The sequence below is a fragment of the Uloborus diversus genome, chromosome 5 (genome assembly GCF_026930045.1).
Source record: "Uloborus diversus isolate 005 chromosome 5, Udiv.v.3.1, whole genome shotgun sequence".
Classification (NCBI taxonomy): Eukaryota; Metazoa; Arthropoda; class Arachnida; order Araneae; family Uloboridae; genus Uloborus; species Uloborus diversus.
The window spans coordinates 56999929-57023303 of NC_072735.1; the positions used below are offsets into that span (position 1 = coordinate 56999929).

Below are 23375 nucleotides of genomic sequence, written 5' to 3' on the forward strand. Positions count from 1 at the left end.
TCCCGTAAAGCTCCGGGATTTCACCGGTTTCCACCAATGTGCTGTGGAAATCAGAAATCTTTGCCAAATAATTTCCTGAATTTGTACACGTTACTTGAATGCGGACTTCTTACTATGGTGAAAACTATTTTTAGCTACCAGTGGGAAGATATATCCAGCGTCTTTATCGTTTCGCTTTCAACTCGGGGAAGGCTTGTCCAGATTGAACCTTTGACAAGGGCAGAGAGGATACTGAGGTTCTGCAAGAATTTTACGAGAATGAGATGTTTTGTATTTGCTTGAAATTCTGCATAAACTTTGGCCATATTTGCTAAAAAAGTTTCCACGCTTTCTAGGTAAATCAGGAACTTTCTAAGCGATTACTAAAACATTAACTTTTCTTGGAAGGATCCTAATTTTTTGCAAAACCGTGGATTGAGAAGGTTTCTGAATTCTTCCGGGAGATTCGAGGTAAATTTGAAGAAGGTTACCTGACTTTTAGAGAGATGCGTCCCTGTCTTTTGCCATATTTTTAACTGGCAGGTATTAGACACATTAGCTGCCCATTATTTCCCAGGAACGGTTCTGATTTTTCTTTGCAGTGTAACTGGTGCGGGGAGGCGTATAAATGATTAATAAAAACTAACAAATAATTAAAATTTCATAAATTAGAACTATTTTTGAGCTTTAACTATGCAATATTAATTTAGACTATTGAAATCAACCAGTAAACAAACCTTCATAAAAGTTTTGCGCTAACTATAATGTTTGGGAGTGAACCGATTAAAAGTAATATTAAGTAAAATCATGATCATCTTCAATGCTACTTTTTGTTTTTTTTCTTTTATGAGTATCTAGATGTCGTGTGGTGTAGATACCACGCTTGTAGTCTTGGCCCTGATTTAAGGGAGGAAGGGCTGAATTAAAGCTTACTTTTACAGCTTACAGTGTGGTTGATCTCTCCGTTGCTTCTCGTTTTCTTCTTCACTTGTTTTTCTTGACCAGAAAACTGTTACTGTAGGTGCTTCCAACATTTCATTTGCTGCAAATGAGACATTTTTGTAGAGACCTAATTATCCAATTGTCAACAAGCACTTTAAAAGATGCACCCTAATTACATCGTTATATCATCAGCATTGTATACGCGTAAAGTCTTCGATTACTAATTACTGACGTTCGGCATGCTTTTTCAAGCTCAGCTATCTTCTCTTTCACCTACTTCAATCGCCAACGAGCCGTTTCACATTTCATTTATAATGCCGCTTTTCTCTATCGTTCTATTAATTTATTTTCACTGTAAAGTAGCATTTTGTGGAGGGGTTGAGACACTGTATCTCTTCTCGATTTCTTCTTAATCTGATCTTAACCAGAAAATTATTATTGAAAATTGCTTCCAACATTTCATTTGATGCAAATGAGATATTGTTGCAGATACTAAATTATGCAATTACCAACAAGCACTGTAAAAGATGCAACCTAATTACCTCGTTATATCATCTGCATTGTTTACGCGTAAAATCTTAGATAACTAATTACTGTAGCTCAGGATGCTTTTTCAAGCTCAGCTATCTTCTCTTTCACCTACTTCAATCAACCAGCGTTTCACATTTCATTTATAGTGCCGTTTTCCCCTACCGTTCTATTAATACATCTTCAGGCCTTCAGGGTTAAGTAGCATTTTGAGGAGGGGCTAAGGAGACACTCTGTGATTTCTTCTTGTTTTCTTCTTAACCTGTTCTTCTTAACCAGAAAATTATTATTGAAAAGCACTTCCAATATTTCATTTGATGGAAATGAGACATTGTTGGAGATACCGAATTATCAACAAGCACTTTAAAAGATGCAACCTAATTACCTTATTATATCATCTGCATTGTTTACGTGTAAAATCTACGATAACTAATTACTGACTCTCGGCATGCTTTTTCAAGCTCAGCTATCTTCTCTTTCACCTACTTCAATCGCAACCAGCGTTTTACATTTTATTTATAATGCCGCTTTTCCCTACCGTTTTATTAATTTATCTTCAGGGTAAAGTAGCATTTTGTGGAGGGGTTGAGACACTGTATGATCTCCTCTCGATTTCTCCTTAACCTGATCTTAACCAGAAAATTATTATTGAAAATTGCGTCTAACATTTGTGATGCAAATGAAATATTGTTGCAGATACTAAATTATCCAATTACCAACAAGCACTTTAAAAGATGCAAACTAATTACCTCGTTATATCATCTGCATTGTTTGCGCGTAAAATCTTCGATAACTAATTACTGACACTCGGCATGCTTTTTCAAGCTCAGTTATCTTCTCTTTCCCTACTTCAATCAACCAGCGTTTCACATTTCATTTATAATGCCACTTTTTCCTACCGTTCTATTAGTACATCTTCAAGGTAAAGTAGCATTTTGTGGAGGGGTTGAGACACTCTGTGATCTCTTATCGTTTTCTTCTTAACCTATTCAGCTTAATTATTAGAATATTATTATTGAAAAGTACTTCCAACATTTCATGTGATGCAAATGAGACATTTTTGGAGATACCGAATTATCAACAAGCACTTTAAAAGATGCATCCTTATTACCTCGTTATATCATCAGCATTGTTTACGCGTAAAGTCTTCGATAACTAATTACTGTAGCTCAGGATGCTTTTTCAAGCTCAGCTATCTTCTCTTTCACCTACTTTAATTAACCAGCGTTTCACATTTCATTTATAATGCCGCTTTTCCCTACTGTTCTATTAATACATCTTCAGGGTAAAGTAGCATTTTGTGGAGGGGTTGAGACACTCGGTGATCTCTTCTCGTTTTCTTCTTAACCTGTCTGTCAAGTGATGTGACACAACCGTCGGTGGAGACAGCAGATTCGAGGGGGTTGTTCCTGATGAAAAGATCTTTTTTCGCCGCTTGTTGTTTCTTCACGTTTTAAAACTGAAAGATATCGAGAATAATGAGGAACTTCTTTTAAACTTTTTTTCGGTGTCTCCTTCCCGCCCATCCGATTTTTTTTTTTTTTTTTTTTGTCTCTTTTTCAAGTTGGCAATATTCCTGATCTCGGAACTGTGGAAGGTGCTCTCCTAAATATCTTGGCAGTCTTGAGCAACGACAAGCACTTGGCTTTCTTGACTTTGATTTGTTTCTAGTTTCGTTTGAAAGAAATGGTAAACGCGCGAAATATTTAGGTGGAAATCTTGTAAACAGAAAGACTGTGGAATGTTAGTTTAACCCAGGATTTCTCAGGAACAGGAAAAAAATATTCAATTACGCTTCAGTCACATCTGGTGGTATTTGTTCAGCGTTCAAAAATGTGCAATGCATCATAGTTGAGAAATTAGAGATATTTTAGAACGAGAGCTTATTTTTGCAGGTCTTTCAACTTCTCAAAAGTTTTAAAGAAAATTATACTTTTTTAAACTGATGATTGCTTATTTGTAGACTACCTGTTTAAAAAAGGCGACAGTAATTCTGAAATATTTTCACGCCAGGTGCTTCTTAAACATTCTATGTCAAATTAATTTTTTTGTTGAAAAAGACTTGTTAGGAAAAACCTTAACTCTCATAATATATGATCTATTTTTCTTTTACTATACTGAGTTTCTTATGAGATAATTAGATTCGTATTCTGCTCTGCTTAGAATTAACCAATAATACACGAACAAAATAATATATTCTTCATTGAGAATAAGAATCGCTGATTACCTTGCTAACTGTTAACCTACTTGATACATAAAGCGCCCCTGAAGTCTTTTTTTTTTCTTTGGAGAAAACTAGTAGTTATGTATTAGGTGAAGAAAACATTTTTCATCGGGGGGGGGGGAGGAGAGTTCAATTGTAACGAATACATTCATGTATACATGCCGAAACGGCTTAGTTTCCAACAAAACAAGTGCATAAACCCTTGCTCTTCACATGCGCTATAGGCTGGAATTTCTTCTAATATATAAAAAACAATAAGTAATGAAATAAGTACCTACAGAATCTGAACTCCTGGGAGCATTCTAAAAATTGAGCCTGCTTTAATGAGGAACCTACTTTGGAAACTTTTATACAGTGTCCCTATGTTGACAGAAAAATATTGCATTTTTCTACCGGTTGAGGGTATTCATTTACTGCAGCGGTAAGCAACCCGTCGATCGCGATCGACCGGTTGATCTCGAGCTCGTTTTCAGTCGATCCTTACAACATTCCCCCCCCCCCCCCAGAGTACCATGAAAAAACATTTTCTGCAAAAGAATTCGACTGAACTTCTAAAACAAAAGTTATTCAAAACATTTTCAAAACTTTTTATTAGCGCTGGAAGCTGGAAGTGCCCCAACTTCTAATATTTAAGAGAAATATTTATTTCTTACTTTTGCTATTGAAAAATTTCCACAAAAGGAAAAACGAATTTACAGATCAAACTTGTTTCGAATGTTGTACAAATTTTGAAAGTAGAAAACACTGGTTCGAACAACATTTTACCAATGCCACAGAGAGGGGAGATCCCCCTCCCTCCCACCCCCGGAAGTCGATCTTGGCGCTCGCCAAACTTGGAAAATAGATCGGCACAGAATTTAGAATGCCAATCGCTGATTTACAGGGTTAGTGCAATTTTTTTTTTATTTCAATCCCCCAAAAAAACCCTGACGTAGAGCCCGAAAAGTTTTTCAAAATTTTTCAAAAATGCTTACATACTACAACTGAAATATTTTGAAATCGTGTTCCAAGTGCTGAAATTTTTAACGATTTTATGAATTTTCAAAAATGAAATTCTTGTTGATGTAGTAATTTCGTTAACGATGTTTATAGTTTATGATGTAGGGTAAACCGAATAGTTAAGAGTTCATATACTGATCGGTCAGTTTACCCGACATCACAAACATTTTAGACTAAATGTAAAATTTTTACTCTTAATTGTCACACTTTAATAATTTCTTCAACTGCCCTAAAAACTCAAGAAACTGTCTCTGAGAAATTCTTAGCTCCCAGAAGAAGCATCATGGTATCGGCTTGGACCATACAAAAAAGATCGTATCAAAAATAAAACTTCTAAATGAAAAGACAGCTGTTCTATCCAAGGTCCTCCAAGAAGACAAGCACCATTGCGAAGAGGATCAACAAAGAGGTTGTCTTGGAGAGATAAATTCGTGCAGAGCGAGACGCTTTCAGCCGCGCATTCAGCATCACATCTCATTACCCAGTGTAAACAGTCCCCAGTGTCAGCAACATCAGCGTCTCTTTCAGATGCTTGCCGAATATTCTTCGCGAAACGAGATCCTTTCTTGGAGCTGTGACAGAAATCAAATCGCGTGCCATGGAGAAGTATGTGGGTAACTTTAATTGATTATTCAAGAGGCGCTTCCACGGGGTAAAAAAGTCATATAGCCATTATTGTGCTTCGGGAGGAAAGTGAGGCGGTGTAAATGAGTACTAGTGTGGTAATAAATTGAAATTTTTACGCGTCACACTAGAAATGTCGCTGCTAAAACGTTGCTGATACCTAAACTTGAATCTAATTTTACATTTATTCCAAAATGTTTATGATGTTGGGTAAACCGACCCGTGAATGAACTCGTGGCTGGTCGGTTTACCCTACATCATTAACAAACCTATTACATCATCAAAAATTTCAGTTTTCAAAACTCATAGCATAACACTTTGAACATGACGTAGAAACATTTTGATTGATTTATGTAATTTTTACGCGTCATACTAGAAATGTCGCTGCTAAAACGTTGCTCCTACCTAAAGTCGAATCTACTTTTACTATTAGTCTAAAATGTTTATGATGTAGGGTAAACCAACCCGTGAATGAACTCTTAACTGGTCTGGTAAGTATTTTTGAAAAATTGAGAGAACTTTTATGGTTTTACATGAGAATTTTTTTTCGGGGGAGGGGGGGGGGGGGGGGGGAGGGGTTGAAAGGCAAAAGTTGCACCAACCCAGTGAATGAATATCTCCAACAAGTGGACAAATACGGCACTTTTCAGTCGCTCTCTTTTTAAAAATGTATAGAAAAAAGTTACTACACCTAAATCAGCTAAGGAAGAAGTTTTGAAACCTTATTTCAAACAAAACTTCGGAGCTTTTCGTTAACTGGAGGGTGATGTTTATTCATTGGTCGGTTTACTCTAAATAGTTTCGCTAAAAGATGATTACTCTTGTGCAATATGTATACTAAACAGCTATTAATTTCGTAAACCTCTGTTTCATACGAGAAATTTCATTATTTCAAAACTACATGTCAAGAATAGTGGATCAGCCAGGATTTCATTTGGAAGAGGGTTACGTACATATATAGTGTTTAACTCAGCCATATAACGCATGTCCTGAAATCCGATTTGGCTTAAAATCTTCTACAAACTTAGAGTACTGGTTTTTTAAATATTTTTACACCAACCGTCTTTTAACAAAAGGACTGAGATCATGCTTCGTTTTTGAAAATGCTTCCTACCAGGAACTTCAATGTAAGTGTATTATTTTGTAACATCTTTTAAGTGCACCATCTTTTTTTTCGGGTGGGGGGGGGGAGGGACAATTACGGTTTCTTATGAGAAAAAAGTGAAAAAAAATGTATATTTTCAATTTCGATTTTCTTTATGTTTTACAAGCAGTAAGAAGTACAAATTATACTTCCGTGTACTCAAATTCGAGTTTTCTTGTACTCTATACAAGCAAGAATATCATGAGTGAAAACGAGCTGATGTGTGCATCACATGATTTCCTTTTACTCCACTTTAATGTCATTTCCCCATTAGTGGCAATTTTAATGTGATTCAATAGTTTACTCTCTAAATATCACCAACAGTGGCCAAATTGAAACAGATTAAAAAAAAAAAATCACCAAATTTGTCGCCAAGTTGGTGACAAGACTTGGCGACCAAAAGACTGGCAATATATCGCCAAGTGTCCGCCAAATTATAACACCACTTGAGTTTACATCGATATTAACAATGATTTCCTCCCAAAAAGGGGAAAAAGACCCATTTAGAAACATCCAAATACAACCAAAAAGGAAGGTGCACAACTAGACCCCACTAGGAGTCTACGTACTAAATTTCAACTTTCTAGGATTTACTATTCTTGAGTTATGCGACATACATACGCACATCCGCACATACACACACACGTACATACAGACGTCACTAGAAAAGCGATGTAATTAACTCGGGAAACACATCATTATGGATATTTCACGTGTCGATACGTTCTTTGACACTTATCCACTTGTGGCCGAGTCCAAAAAAAAAACTCAATATTCATTCGGGGTGAGTAAAATGAAAATTAAGGTCGATTTTTGAGTGAAAATTTTTTTGCGAATACAATACTTCCTTTTGTAAAAGGAAGTAAAAACGCACATTTTCATTTTTGAATTTTCTGACACTTATCGGGGAGGGTCCAGAACCCCTGGACCGTCCTCTTGGCTACTCTACTGGTCAAGAATTAAGCCCTTAAAATGCGGATTCTATTAATATAATATAGCTTAAGTATGAGCTATGAGTAGTATAAATATGAGTCGTTATTACGGAGAAATAGGTAAATTGAAAAAATGAGCTCATATTGTATATAGTTGCGATTGAGAAGGTTATTTACGGTATGTAAGAAATTTGACTCTTCTATAAATGGAAAAATGTTATTTGTTGGTTATATTAGGAATACCGATATGGAAAAAAATAAAAATTAAACACAGAGTAGTTAATATTTTATTCATCAATCTAGTCTTTCAGCTCAGAAACACCTAAAGTGAAATTTCCTGCGGAAAGTATTAATTTCTTTCTCCGGTATATACATTAGAAGAGCACTTACTGCTTCAATAACTTCGTCTCATACGCCAGGTATTTTGCATTGCTGTAAGAATTTGAAATTCAGTTTATGTAGTTGTCCTAATATTGAGGCAACGAGAAACAAAGGGATATACGTGATCTTTTTTTAAGTTTTGAGTAAAACCCTTGCAAAGTTGAAATCGTATGCAGGCTTTCAATGAAAAAATATTCTAAATCACGCTGTATAGCAGCACTTCAAATGGGAAGCCTAATTTTGGAGGAACTTTTGTCCTAATTCAGCTCGTGTAGTTCGTTTCTCCATTCCTGTTTGCTTGCTTACTGGGGGAAAAAAAAAAAACTTCCAGCACACAACATCTAGCATTCAGCCTCTGGCATCAATTTGAATTTTAACGTATTGAATTCAAATTATGTTTTTCACAAAGACCCTACTCGATGAGTTTCTTGTACCTAGAAATGGCTCTTATTGCAACTATAATTGAAAAAAAAAAAAAAAAAAATTTGAATTAAAGTCGTCAAAATTTGAATTGATGCCGAGGTTGGATGCTAGAAGTAGTGTGCAGGAGGCTGAATATTGTGTGCTGGATGCTATTTTTGTCTAAAGAGGATTGTGTAAAGTCGAGAGGTTCGATTAATCGATCCCAGGGGATATGGACGGCAGCGTCCAGGAGAAGGGACAGGCTCGTGGAGGTCTGGGGACCAGAGGGGTTTGCATTATAAGCATAGAAAAGTAAAATCAAAGGACCATCAACTATAGTAATGGAGAGCAATAAGCAATTTGTGATTGCTCAAAAAAAAAAAAAAAAAAAAAAAAAAAGGAAAGCGCTGATTTCAATTTCTTCCTTCAAAAAATAAATAAATAAATAAATAAAATTTGGAACTGACTAATATACCGTCGCATCAAAGCAACATTAAGACATCTAATCCCAGGAATATAACACTGAGATACTATCCTACTGTTGCTCTGAGGCGACGATATGTCAGGAAACAATTTAGACCGAATGAATTTGATAACGCTTTAAAATGAACTTAATTGCTTTCTTTGCGTTCAAGTCACATCATTTTTTTACTGTTTTATCCTAGAAAAAAGGAAAACTATTGATAAAATTATGTTATATTATTACTAGTCAATTTAATGTTGGTATCTTTAAGATGCTTAAGTTAACCACTCAATAGAAGAGTATAAAGACTGAACTATAAATTATGCTTCGAATGTTTAATACTTGTATTATTTAATACAGACGAAATGCGAACAAAGTAAATAACTCTGTTTTTAGCATATCCAAAGGCTGGCTGATATTTGTGAGCGCCTTTGAGTTTGTAATAGATGCTATTGCAGTGAAAGCAGAGATACAGTTGTTTTTCTATTTAACGACTTTCAAGGGACCACAAAAAATTGTCCTTAAATAGAATGCGTCCTTAAATAGAAGGTTTCTATGACTACAGTGGAGCGTCCTGTATCGTGACTTTAAATAGAGTAATTCGTTGAATAGAGCGTCGTTAAACAAAGAGCCACTTGTACTTTTAACGACTCTAAAAGCGCATTTTACGCTTTGAAAATCAAAAATGCCTTGCAAAAAGGTAGTCAATCGTATTTTTACAAACATGTATTTTAAATTAAAATTTAGCAAAGTGGAATATGAAAAAAAAAATGGAACATTTAAAATGATTCATTTGAATGTTTTGTTATTTTCTTAAATACAAAATGTCAAACACTAAAATTGTTAAAATTTTATGGTTTTCACTATTTTAGTGCATATTCCTCTTCTAAAATGAATTCCACTTCTAAAAAGACATCAAAGACTATTTTCATGCCTTGAAGGAATAAATAAACCTTGCATAATCTGAATTAAAGCATGATTTTCAAATTTGAAATGCTTAATCAACCATTCATCGTTTCATTTTGGACTCTTAATTTATTTTAAATCATATTTTTCAGGGAACCTGGCGACAAACCAAAAACCCCAAACTCAACCGGAAGTACGAAGCAGGACAGGAGTAGTCCGCTGGACTCCAAGAGCGACCGCGGGCCGGCCTCCTCCGAAAACAACCACCACCACAGCGGCGGACAGCACGGAGGACACCACCACCCCCTCAGCCTCGACTCGGACACCGCTCCCATGGGCTGCTGCAGCAGCGACAGCTCCAACGGCATGTTCAGCGGCTCCGAGCTCCCCAAGCTCAGCCCGGGAGCTCATACGGGCGGTGCAGGAGGCGGGCTGCTATCCGCGGGAGCTTCGGCTCCTGGTTCCGGCGGCGGACACTCGGCTGCCGCGCTCGCCGCCGCGGCAGCGGCCGGCTTCCGGCTCGGCCCCATGGGAGAGCTATCCGCCTCGGGGCTGCCGAATAACCTCCTCTCACACCACCTTGGAGACTTGGGGCTGGGTTTGGCGGCCGGGGACTACCACCCAGCCCTTATGACAACAAACTTCCGGTGGCGGAGGGGCGTTGGCGAGCCACCATGCCAACGCAGTGACCACTGCTGCCGGTGGGTACCAATCCGATGTGCGTGATTGTCACCAGTGAAGGACTCTTGCCGTACAGGAGCTCTTTGGCGACGCAACAAATGATGCCTAAGTATACTGATCCGTCGCCGTTTATATCGAACTGTTATCTGTCGGGCAATTTAACGATTCCGTAGAACTCTACTTTCGATGTTTGTACTTTTCAAAAACTGGTGTGCTAAGGAGCAGCGCCTGAAGCCAGGAGTGAACCAGGACAGGCATTGTCAGAACTTAGAATATCTTTTTATTCGAACAATTGATTCAAGCAGTTTTCATATTAACATTCATAAGAAGATATCAGGATGTCAAACCTCGTTATCACGTCGCCTTTGAGACTGTCTGCAAAATGTCGCCACCAGAGGAGTGACGTCTTGAACTTGTATTCCCTTTAAAACACATAGTCAACGATTAACTTATTATAAAAGTATGGATAGATTAAAATAATTGATAATTCATATCTTTTCATTCGAATGAATTAATATAATTTTGAATTTTTCAATAGGACAAAGCTAAAATTATTCGAAAAAATTACTTACAGTTTTATTTCTTACTAAAATACTTTCCAATAACGGTTTTCTTACTTCTTGAACGACAATTTAAAAAATCTTACACTCCAAGCTAGTTTTTCAGTGTCCTTTCTACTGTCCCACATGTCAAAGGCTAAAATCACCGAGAAGAGATAAAATTTTAATTTCTGCTCTAAGGCTAAAACCTGTCGCTTTCAGAATTTACAAACATCCCCCGTCGTTAGTTCTTGAAGTGACAAGCATGGGATGTAAGACAAGTCCTTTGACTGATTCGCTTGTCCGAGCTTCCTACAATAAACCATTCCAGATGCTTTTATTATTTTGGTGAAAGCATTTAGGTTTTAAAGAAAAAACTCAATGCAACAACTTTGAGTGTCATAATAACCAGAGTTTTGATATAAAACGCTGTTGTGAAATCCGTAGTCACTTATCCCTAAGATAATCTACAATAAGTTTGGGACTCTGAAAAAGCGACGTTACGTCCGGAGTGTGGTAACTGTCAGGTGTTGTGATAACGAGTTTTGGCTGATTCAGAGGGAAATATTTTATTACATATCTCTACAATACAATATATAATAAAATTATATAAAATGATTTATTATGTAATGGAATTGCGTAGTAGATGTTATAAAACCCATTTTTTTTCAATCGTTTCAGGTTTTTTTTTTTTTTTTTTTTTCAATAGGGCTGCATTTGAATAAGAAAAGTATTTCCATAATATTAATACAATAAAGAGCATAAATGTATTATTAAGTTGTAATATGCTAACTCTATATGTTGCACGCGATAGAATAATGTATTCAATATGGGAAACTTCCTAGGCAATTTTTGTCCTGATTTGCCTTGAACTGAAAAAGTCTCCCTGCTACAGGCCTGCTATCGAACTGATCGCTAATCTCTGGGAGTTAGTTGGAATATTTTTTTGGACATACCGTCTTTCATTTTGAGCTATCAATGTACATTTTTCTTTTCTAAACAGCCCTAAGGATTTTAGTTGGAATTGACCACTTTACATTTTTTTTTTGCCCGAGATGATATAGTGGCAAATATTGCTGGTATGAAGTGAGTTATTGATGTTTGTGGTCAAGGTACTATTTAATAATAAAAAGTGACAATCCCATTAGTTTACCATTTTCACACGTCCTATCATCTATGATATTCTAAAACAAATTGGACATTTAAAGTAGGGGTATGAAGCAATTCTAAATGCCTTATTTTAATTTCCAACCACTTTTAGGCGAAGTAAATATTTTTGTTTTTAAAATTTGAAGTGTTAAAATAGATTTCTTTTTGTGTGAAGAGTTTGTGTATCGCATTTCATAATTCATCCACATAAAAGTTTTTATAATTGTATAGTGAAAAACAAATTCTTCCGCATAATTAGTGTTTGTAGGAAAAAAAAACTAAAATCTACACTTAACCATCTAGAAAACTAAACGTTTGGTACATATTAATTATTATTTATTAAAATTGTTGTAAAATTAACTTTTACTGCCATTTATAGTCATAAGAACTTCAAAATGCTCAAAATTAATTCTGAAATTTTAAACTCATTTCATAAGATAAAACTTTGATCTGCTGTCATTCTGGTAAAGAAAGGAAATTGATTTTAAGGAAAACAAAAATTCTACGATGGCAATTGTATGTAACGTTGATAACTTTGTTTTTTATTTATTCCATTAGAGAACAGCGAATTACGAAAAAGAATCTCACTGGAGTAAAAGTAACGTTAATAATTGATAAAACACGTTTTCTGCTTTAAAAAAATAATTTTATTTAAATGGCATGAAGATGCTTAGTATTAAAAAAAATCAGCAACAAAAAATGAATAAATGAAGCTATGCGTTTATATCTATTAAAAGTTTGAAAAACAACTGAAGAATGAGGAGAATTATATCAAAAATCAAATACATCAACAAGATGTATACTTCATTTTTCCACGTTTGGTGGTGAAGTTTTATCATTGAACCAAAATAGGCACCATGCTTTTTCAACTTATACCAGAAATTATAAGTGGAAAACAGTAATTTATTAAAAGTATTTCTAACCATACTTTAAACTCATTTGTTAATGCCGATTCATTGATAATACAAGTTAACATTTCTTACAAATGTTTAAAATGCTATTTTAAAATATTTAATACTTATGCGCAAAATCGAAAAAAATATTTGCGATTTCTTTTTCGTTTGCACGCTATTTATCAACATAGGAACATAATAATTTTTATTTCTAACCTTTAAGGAACGTTTGAAGATCAAAACTTAGGCTTAAAGTGATTTGAGATTCCCAGTTATGTATCAGTTACATATGCCAGTAATTAATTTAAAAAAGGGAATAATTTTCTTTTTTTTTACGCTGAGCAATGAGGAGAAGTATAAATGGTTTTGAAACACATTTACTCATCACCTTATTATGTTTCAGAAAGCTTAAAATTTCCCCATAAGCTTTTTTCTTTCTTTCTTTTTAGTCAATCTTTTAAGTATTTTTTCTAGTATCTTTTAAGTCAAAATCTATGCGGCGTTTCAGAAACATTGAAAGCATTAAAGCATCGTAAAAGAAAGTTTATATTTTCTTACAAAATATAGCTAATCATTACAGGAGCTCAACTGATGTACACACACATGCATCACTTACCACCCCGTCTAGTTTCATAACGGTTTTAGATAGCTGATAGTCTGATACCGCGTATAAAATAGCGAAGAATGTGAGACACATAATGCTTATTCTATACAATGGAAAATACATTATCCACGGAGTAGCAAAAGGGAGTTTAACTTTCTGAAAACGTACAGAAATATTGTTTCTAGATTTCAGGAAGACATTTAATTCGGAAGGAAAAATAAAAGTATGTTTAGTATTCGGCGTTTTTTTTTAAATTTTTTTTAGTTACTTCGTTTAACTAAAAACAAATTTAAACTTTTGATATTTTTTTTATTTCGTTTACCTATTTTTTTATATTTGTTATAAATATTTCAGTTTCTTATCTTTTTTTTTTTTTTGTTCTTTCTGGATCAAACTAACTAAACGTTTAATTACATACAACACGATCTGGACATAATATCATTTGAGAGCAGCAAAACCACCCAAGTTAGAGCCAAACCAGCAAATTAGAGATTAATAATTGAAAAATATGTCTTTAAACTAATTGTTTCTCTCATTTCGCTTGCAGTTACTGTTATATCACAGCCATTCAGGGTAAATTTGAGCCCCAATTTCTATATTTCAAACAGTTACCCTTGAATATAGTAAGTAATAGTAAGTAACCCCTAGTAAGTTTTATTGTATTTGTTGGACTGTTGATATGAAATTGAAGAAAACTCCTAACTTATTGTATAGACATTTAAAAAAAATAATTATTTTAAATCCATTTCAAATGAATTATTAAACTGATTTAAAGCTATTGAGCCATTTAGCATAAGTTTGATCCACGTCAGAAATGGCATGAAAAATTGGCCATTTTTGTAAAACAATTGCAACTTTAAAGCAGAAAAAGAAAACTCTTTAAGTTTAAAGACTTCCCCTTAGTACTTCCCAACATCGTAAGATTTTGATCAGAGATAATATTTCATAGAGTATAAGAACAAAACAAGAGCAGTTTCAATCACTGCAAAAATAGCTTTCAAACAGTAACTACGAAATATTTCTTTTGAATTTCAGATGACAGAGGACGAAAACAAAACTTCAGAATTATTGAATGATGCAATTAGCTGTGTGCAATATTGCCTTTTCTTTTTATTTCTAAAATAAAGAGTAGGAAACGTATTTTATTATATCGTCAGTTTTTTCTTCTTTTTTTTTCAAGTCAATTATACTCAAAATAAATAAATAAATAAATAAAATAAATAAAGTGGCACAAAGCTGAGCGACATAGCTCAAAATTGCTCTGAATTATTGTACTGATATCAAAGTTTATTATTTTATGTATGAAACAGCACCATACTCAATTTTATACCTGCTTCCATTGTTGTACTGATATTCAAAATATTACTTTTTAATAGTATCTCCTCTCACACTAAAAGAACCTTCATCTAAGCACTTGATTTTAAAGCTATAAAATCTACACTCATGTCCGTATTTTAAGGAATTGGACTTCATTTAAATAACTGAATCATTTCTACAAAACTTCATTCATAAACTTTCATGAGAGATAGCATTAACTCATTCTTGATCCAACTTGATGTTCAAAAGTTTTTGTAGATGAACATTAGCATTTTTCTCGTTCATTACAAGGACTCGTTCAGCTATTATTGTGTAAATTTTTCTTGTAACATTCCAAATATGAAAGGTACTGATTGTGTATAGCTAGTCATTGCAATCTATATGGATTTGGAATGCACGAGAATTTGATTCTTATGTGATAAAATTAAAAATAATTCATATATTATGTAATTGTACAAAGGGAATATTAAAATGATAAATAGATTAGTACGTTGTTTAATTTCTTTTCTATTTATATTGCAGTAATTTATGCTATTGGGTAACGGCAGCAGTCACAGACATGCCTAAGACATATAAGGTTAACTCAATTTTCTGAGCCTTTAAATATGTTTGAACTTTTTAAACGATTTTTCCCTCATTTAACATCTCATCTAACGCTTCTGGATCCTCTGAAGGAGTTAATTATATTTTATTTACTCAACTTCAAAAAAAGGTCCGACCCTCAGACAGACATCAAAAATTTGATGATACCCAGGCTTTAAAATGGGTTAAAAAGATGATTAGGTTAAAAAATATGAATAACAGGCAGGACGGTAAAAAGATGATTAATAAAAAAAATTTTCAATTTTTCTTCGAAATTTGAAAATTTTCCCTTTTCTTTAGAGCTAAAGGCTTATTAAATTCAAATGAATATGAAACACCAGCTGACCTCGTGGTATCTGTTCATAGCCTTCCACCACTGCCTTATAAATACGAACTGGATCATGAAATTCACTCTGATAACACTAGATGGCTTCACCCTATTCATAGGCAGTAGCAACATCAGTTTTTACCCGCATGAAAGGCTTACTATTTAAATCCAAACTTATGACTATCTGTTACTGGTGCCGTTACCCTAATACATTGAAAATCATTTTGTGGTTATTTATGTCGTCGGCACAATGCTAAACTAATAAATGAAAAAATCATGTTTTTCAGATCCGATGTTTGTCATAGTAATTAAAAAGGGCTATTGGTTATAATTATTTCAAATGATAGTTTTTTTACTCTTAAAGTTATCTATAAAAATTAAAACATTGAAAATAACAAAACGCGTCAGGTGGAGAAAAAAAAACAGTGTTTTTGCTCCACTGAAAAGTTTCACATTCGTTAGTTTAGCATGGTGTCGACGATATGTTCTGAAACATTCCGTTGTTTATGCACTAAAAATAGTTAATCCTCGGATATATAATCGCCAATGATCCAGTAACTCTCCTGGCGTCATCAACAATGAAACTCGCGCCACGTCATGATAATTTGATAATAGTATGTTTTGGTAATATTTAACATGTAGGGTTAGGCTTTTTTTGTGACGAAACTGAACTGGATTCTGTAGCTTAACTGTTTTATTGGTGAGACTGCGTCATTTCAGGAGGATGAAGAAACGAAAAAGTGGTCAAGAATGAACGCTATCTACTGGAGTTTAGGGTTAATTCTCTGGAGTTAGAGTTAAAATTTCAACTATCAAAATATCACCAAACAGGCGATTTCTTCGTTCAAATGTAGAAGCAATTTTCACCCATCATATCTTGACGGGTGATTTTCTAGTTTTACAGAATCTTCCCAGTATTGAAATACCTATTTTAGCTTGGATTCCAATATTAAAAATTTAGGACTCGGACGAGTTTAAATCACAGGGCTGATTTGCTGCTTTTGAAGTTTAAAGAAATTTGAACTAATGAATCAGATTTTCAAAAATAAGAAAATGCAGCTTTGATCAATTGTTTTGAAGAAAAAAAGGAGGGAAAAAACAAAAAAGAAAGAGAGAGAGAGAAACTTTTCAAAGAGTCATAGTCCTGTAAGAGCTCTGTTTGTTTCATAGAAAATTGTAAAGTATGTAAAAATCTGATTCCGGCTCCTGTTTCACAAAAACTGCTACCCATAAACGTACCAATTTTTATTGACGAATTTTCGTTTATAAAAATGAAAAACAAAATGTTACGTTGCTTCACAAGAAATGGCATAAATGTGCAAAATTAATGGCCTGTGCAAAATTAGAACACAGTCCTTTTTTGTGACGTGGAGGAGGGAGAAGGGAGGAGGGTGAATGTTATACAGGAATTATTTTTCTTTGCATAAATTATTATAAATTTAAAAGTTGGTATCAAAATTTTGTGGAAAGAAAACAAAAAAAATTTGAAGAAATTCGAAATTGCCGAAAGCGTGATTTTTATTAAACTAAATATATTGTAATACCCTTTAAAAATACATTTTACTAATCAACCTGTTCTCTCGCTTAATATTAGCAGTTACATTCTGAAAAATGCATTGCCTTTAAAGTTATCAAAGTTCTAAAACGGAATTCCTTTTAAAAATATAAATCCACTTTTTGCTTTAAGTCTTTTTCGCTCGCTTCCGTCAAAGTTACAGGCTCAGATTTCGTCTCCTATTTCTCGTGACAGTGATATTTCCAGGCTAGAGCGTCCCTAGTTCAAGATAGAAAAAATTCCAAAAATCAAAAATACATTCAGATACGGTAAAAAACACTTTTTTTTTTAATAAAATTTTCTTCGAAAAAAAAATGTGCACTTTAATGGCTGTTTTATTGAAAATAGAACGATCTTTAAGGGGCTAAGAACGGACTTGATGATGTTTGGCAATGCAATTTGAATATCCAAAAAAAAAAAAAAAAAATGATGTTGTCTCACTGTTTTCTCCGTCTCGGTACCCACTCCTCCCCTACGCTCAATATATACTCTTAACCTTTTAAAGACCATAAGCTTTGAGGTTAAGTTCTGAAACATTTTATATATAAAACAATTAGATAGCGACTTTTCGTGAAAATTGATTCTTTGGGAAAATTAATGTGACGTTATGTGTCTATGGTGAATTAAAGCCGCAAAACTACAGCTTTTTCACCTAATTCGATTCGTTTGTTATTTAACTCAGAGATATTTGGATAAGAAATGACTTTACCTAGATCCAGTTTTCAAATAAAAATTGGTCTTCAATAAATGTATACATTTGAGCAAAATCATGACATGGATGTAGATGTACGATAGAACTGTAATTATTCGAATCAATTGGAAGCGGACCAGAGACCACATTCGGATAGTCAAATATTCGAATAATCGGATTTTACGAAAAAAAAAAAAGAGTATACTTCAATTTAATTAGTTACTCTATGTATTATGAGAACGAGAGAAAAAAAAATATGAAAAAGAGCTGTAATAAATCAAATTTGCGCACTACAAGTGCTGTACCTGTACGTGAGTGTAGTACGAACAAACGGCCCTATAAACGAAAGTCATTGCTTGCTAAATATCTCGGCCAAAGTAAGCTGCTTGAATAACTTCGCGAAGGAAAGAAAATAGTGCACGTAGACAGATTCATTATTTTGCAAATCGCTGTACGTTTTCGTCTTACTATTATTTTTTTCTGAAAGTGATTCGGATAAACAGCGATTTGGATAGTCGGAGTTGGAATAATTGCAGTTCTACTGTATTTTATTTGCGATGCTTTCAAAATAAAATTATAGAGTATCTTACTAAAAACTAGCTAATTTAATTTTTTGCTTACATTAAGGTTCTGATGTCTCGATAGCGTGGAAAAAAATATAATTTGCACATTATTTGTATTCGAAAATTTATAATGGAAATTTTGAACATAGTAGACTAGACACATATGTCCCATGTTCCGGGTTAACTCAACTTTTATCTACATCTTCCATTCCGTTATACATATTGCCGAGTAACTAACAAAGAGAAGAACAGTAGCTTGTAACAAAAATAACGAAATCATTTCCAAAAGCAGCTGAAGCTTTCACGATTTTCTGTTAGAGAAAGAAAACCGAGAAATTTTCTCCTATCTCATTCTTAAAGAAAGCCAAATATAGGCAGTCACGATGCACGCTCGATCAGTTCTGGATACCCTCATAAATCAATCATACACGGTACTTGTCCCTCTTTATCTCATCCACCCTTTTCGCAAGTGAAAGGGTTAATGAAAGGGGCCCACTGTGACTATATATAACAGCTAATTGAAAGGACGGGTCGAATTTTACGAGGGGGTGGACCGTGATGAGGGAGCTGTAAATTCATGCCGGTAGCGTCGTAAAGTCGTCATTTTCGACGTCAAGTGTGGAAACGGGGATCGGCAAGGATGATTTTCTGTGATAGAAGGATTGGCCTCAGTATGGTACCATGATATAATGGCTTGATGATGATTTCTTTAAAAGAATAAACATTAGTTTTGGAAAGAAAAAAACAGATTGAAAAGTTTTTTTTTTTTATCAGGATGTGAACTGCTGCCTTCATTAAATAGTAATGATCATTTCAATACACTATTCGATTGAAGTTGATAAAATAATAATAATAATCCTTTTATGTATATTATCCAATGATCGAGTAACGCGCGTATTTCAACAATGAAACTTGCGCCACGGCACGATAATTTGATAATGTGTTTGGTAATGTTTAATATGCAAGGAAATTCTTTATAGTGACAAGGCTGAACTTGATCCGGTAACTTAACTGTTTTACTGGTAAGACTGTGTCAGGGGATTCAAGAAACGAAAAAATGGTCAACAATGAACGTTACATACTGGAGTTTAGAGTTAATCCACTGAAAATAGGGTTACGATTTCAATTAACAAAAAATCACTAAACAGGCAATGGCTTCGTTCAAATGTAGAAGCAATTTTCACCCGTCATATCTTAACGGGCGAATTTCTAGTAATAATAATAATAAACTCACCAAACATTTACGTATCTACTCCAACGGACAAACTCAGTGAGAATTTTGGGATGAGTTGTGAAATCAAAAAGTCATAACATTTACTTACACATTACTTAACTTACTTTAACATTTACTTAAACTCACACTAAGATCAAGGTTTCTCAACCTTTTAACTCGTGTGAAGTCCTTGCAACAATCTTAAGTTCCAGGTACTTTAACATTGCAGTACTGATATTTCTTCAGAATATTTGTTCTAATATTTCATGTTCAGAATATTTCCAAATCCAAAATATTTGCTGCAAGACAGCAGGTAGCAGCAACATTCTCACTTATGTTTTTGAGGTGCTTAATGCAACTTACTCTCATAGCAAAAGGAAATAAATTTAACTCATTGAAAGCTTCCAGTTACCATGTTGTAAAATGTTTTCCCGTAATTTAGATTTAGAAGAAAATCCATAAAGATGGTAAACTGTTAATATTAACTTACTGAAGGAAGTTCTGTTATGAAGTGGATTAATTTTTTGGACGCCCTCCGGGCCAAAAATTTGATTTCACGTAGGTACCTCTTCACCCCGTCTAGAAAAACAGAACACCCCAGCGCAACCCATTTTCGACAATGTTCATTTTATACAGTCGATTACCTCACAAATGTCTGCAAAGAAAGATATTGAGATCAGATTTTGCATTTGTCTGAGGCGTGTGCAAGATGGGACATTATTTTGAAAGATTTTTTCTTAGCAGCAGATCTTAGAGTTTTACATGCTTCAACAGTGCCATGCATGTAAGAGTAGATGCATGCATGGTTCAGAAATTCAAGCTTTCATTTGACTACTATCATCTTAAGAAGTCGTACACCCGTTACAGTAGTTAGCTGTGGAATGAACGTCCATAGCGCCTCTGTGTTGAACAAATACCAGGAGCAGAACTTTGAAGATCATTCCAATTTGCAACAAAAATACGACGCGAGTTTAAAGCAGTCGTGTTTGACAATAAATTTCACAGAATTTCCAAAATGTTTCAGCTGTTCTCTTCTTGCTGGACTTCAATTGAATTGTATTTTTCATTCTAAGTTTGTCCCTTACTCAAAGATCCTCTGGAATTGAAAGCAATTCTTTAAAAACTCCAGAGTTAATCAGTGTCCTTGCTGCTGAAATGGTGTCAATAACATCTTCTCGATGTGCTTGTTTTGAGCCCGTGTTGGTAGGGACGTTGTTTTATGGTACTCAGAAAAAAAACTAAGTTCGACGAATACTGCACGGGGGAGAACCATGTCTGCTATTCGATAGCTTCAAGCAAAATTTTTTGATTGACAACAAATGATCGCCAAGAACTTGGTATGTTTTAAAGACTGTTATCACTGTTTTTGACACTTGAACCACATTGTTGTTTCCTCCAATATTTTAGCCAGAGTTCTTAATTTACCATTTCTACTAAAGGAAACTCAAAAGGAATTATTGACTTTTTATACTCCACTTAACAAGCTATAACCATAACCCATGTGAGAAATACCTTAATTGCTATCGATGTAACGAATGTCAAACGTAAACCTTGTTCTGCCCAAGTCTTACACTATGTGGATGACACATTAGCGCTGCCAGAAATACCTTCTGAAGGGGGTTTTTTTTAATGAAAAATACCTTATGGAATGGGTTTTTTGACGAAAAATATCTACTGGAGGAGTTTTTTTTTTTTAAATCAAAAATACCTTTTGGAGAGGGTTTTTTCATGAAAAATACCTTCTGGAAGGGATTTTTTGATCAAAAACACCTTCTGAGGTTTTTTTTTCTAAAAATCAAAACAGGCCTTTCATATGCATAAAGTAATGTATTAGAATTTGCATTTGTGTTAAAACCAATGGCTCTGGGGGTGTTTTCACTCCCACCTCGCTGCGCCACTGGTATGACATATGGATTTTCAAATAAAAAATCAAAAAATAAATTAACCGTTATCTCAATATAACAAAGTAGTCTTTATAAAGATAGCTTGCTCCAGCAATGACACCAAAATTACAGGTTATTTCAACAAATGAATAGTTCATTTTTGCAACAATTTCTAATTTTTTAACTAAAAAAGTAAACTACATATAGAAAATGATGCCCTGTAAAAAGTTCATTATGTAGAATATTTATAACATAAGAAGCTAACAAATGAGTAACAAAGCACAGGATATTAGAAAACGGTATGAGAAAACGGTTAAATTTAAAAAGATAAATATCAGCAGAAAGCTGTCTTGGTATATATCACCTCTAATAATAAAATTAGATAAATAGGAAAAGAAGATAAAAAAAGAAGAAGAAAAATTAACCCATTTTATTTAAAAGAAAAAGTAATCGCTTAAAATAAAAAACGTAAGCTGTTGTTTTGAAAAATAAGTAAACATAAGTTCAGAAACTTTAATTTTCGAAGTAAAATCTCTAAAAAACGTGTAATTTCTCATTACCATGCCAAGATACAGCAAAACCTTAAGGTATTATTTACGTTCTTAAACAAGTAACAAAACTAAAAAAATAATAGATTCAATCAGTCCAAAAATAGGCTCTAAAAATACAACCTGAAAAAGCAGCAGGACTTGACTACAGCTTTCAAAAACCATGTGCGATTTATAATATTTGCAGAAGTTTTTTCTACCCCAAGCTAAAGCAACTTGTAAGTCATACACTGCCATTGTGAAGCTTTAAATTTGTCTACCAACCCTCTAAAATCTGTAGAAAGGGCTATTAACAGCACCGGACATTTACGAGCAATTAGTGAATTGTAATTTTCACCATTTTGAGTATTACGTCCTCAGTGCTTAAGTAACCGGATAGCTGTTTTATAGCGCAACGGAAGCAGAACTTTTCCGAAATCCGCCGCCAGCTTCAGATTTCAGTTCAGGGAGCTTTTATTACAGTAAGGAGAATTTATTGGCCATATTTCGTTGCCCACACACCAAATGAGACGCGATCAAACTTACGCCGTAGCATAATTGTACACAGTATCCAGTTTTATAGCTCATCGCTACTTCTTTGAAAAAATACTTAGAAAACATCGTTATGGAGTGAGGATTTTTTCTCAACAATCTTTATGATAGGGACATTGGCACTTAAGATAACATTTCATTTAGCTCTGATTATGAATTTTTCAAAGTAAAATCTGTAGAAAAGATGTTTTAAAGGCTTCGAAAAAGTAATAAAACTCCCGTAACAAAGAAGAAAAGATGGTTGGCAGTAGAAGACACGCTTTAAATTATTAATTCAGTCCATTTTTATTCGATTGCTGATTAAGTGTGTCTTTATTTCCTTGGAATAGTTATTCACATCTTTACATAAATTGCAGTTTACATAGTTGCATTATTTCCTGCTACTCAAAAAATAGAGAAAGAGCGAAGCACCGTTGTGAAAAGTGACTCGAGTAAAATTTTGTCAAAGTCATTGCCATGCAGGAATTCCCGGATGGAACGCTTTGGAGATCTCGGACCTCGGTGTCTGCAGTCCTCGGCTGGAATTGACTGAGCTGGCGGTGTATTTCATGTATTTCTGCCTTAGCCCTGGCTATAGGGCGGTAACTTACTGAATTAAAAGACATAGTTTATAATTCTTGGAATAAAGTGTAACAATTTGCTGAAAAATGTCGTACCGGTAAAAACAGATTGAGGATACAAAAAAAAAAAAAATGTTTAAAAAATAGCCAGACTTTTAGCAGTTGCAAAGCTGACTATTTCTCCTTTCATTTTAAATTGTCATCCTGATCAGCA

General features: G+C 34.2%; 1 protein-coding gene across 1 annotated transcript in view; it reads left to right on the forward strand.

Annotated features, from left to right (window-relative positions):
• Positions 1–10250, forward strand: part of LOC129222936 (homeobox protein six1-like) — a 56947-nt gene extending 46697 nt beyond the window's left edge. The window contains exon 2 of the mRNA XM_054857497.1: positions 9677–10250. Within this exon, the coding sequence (XP_054713472.1) occupies positions 9677–10250 (574 nt within the window). The remainder of the gene's footprint in view (positions 1–9676) is intronic.
• Positions 10251–23375: the final 13125 nt, after the last annotated feature.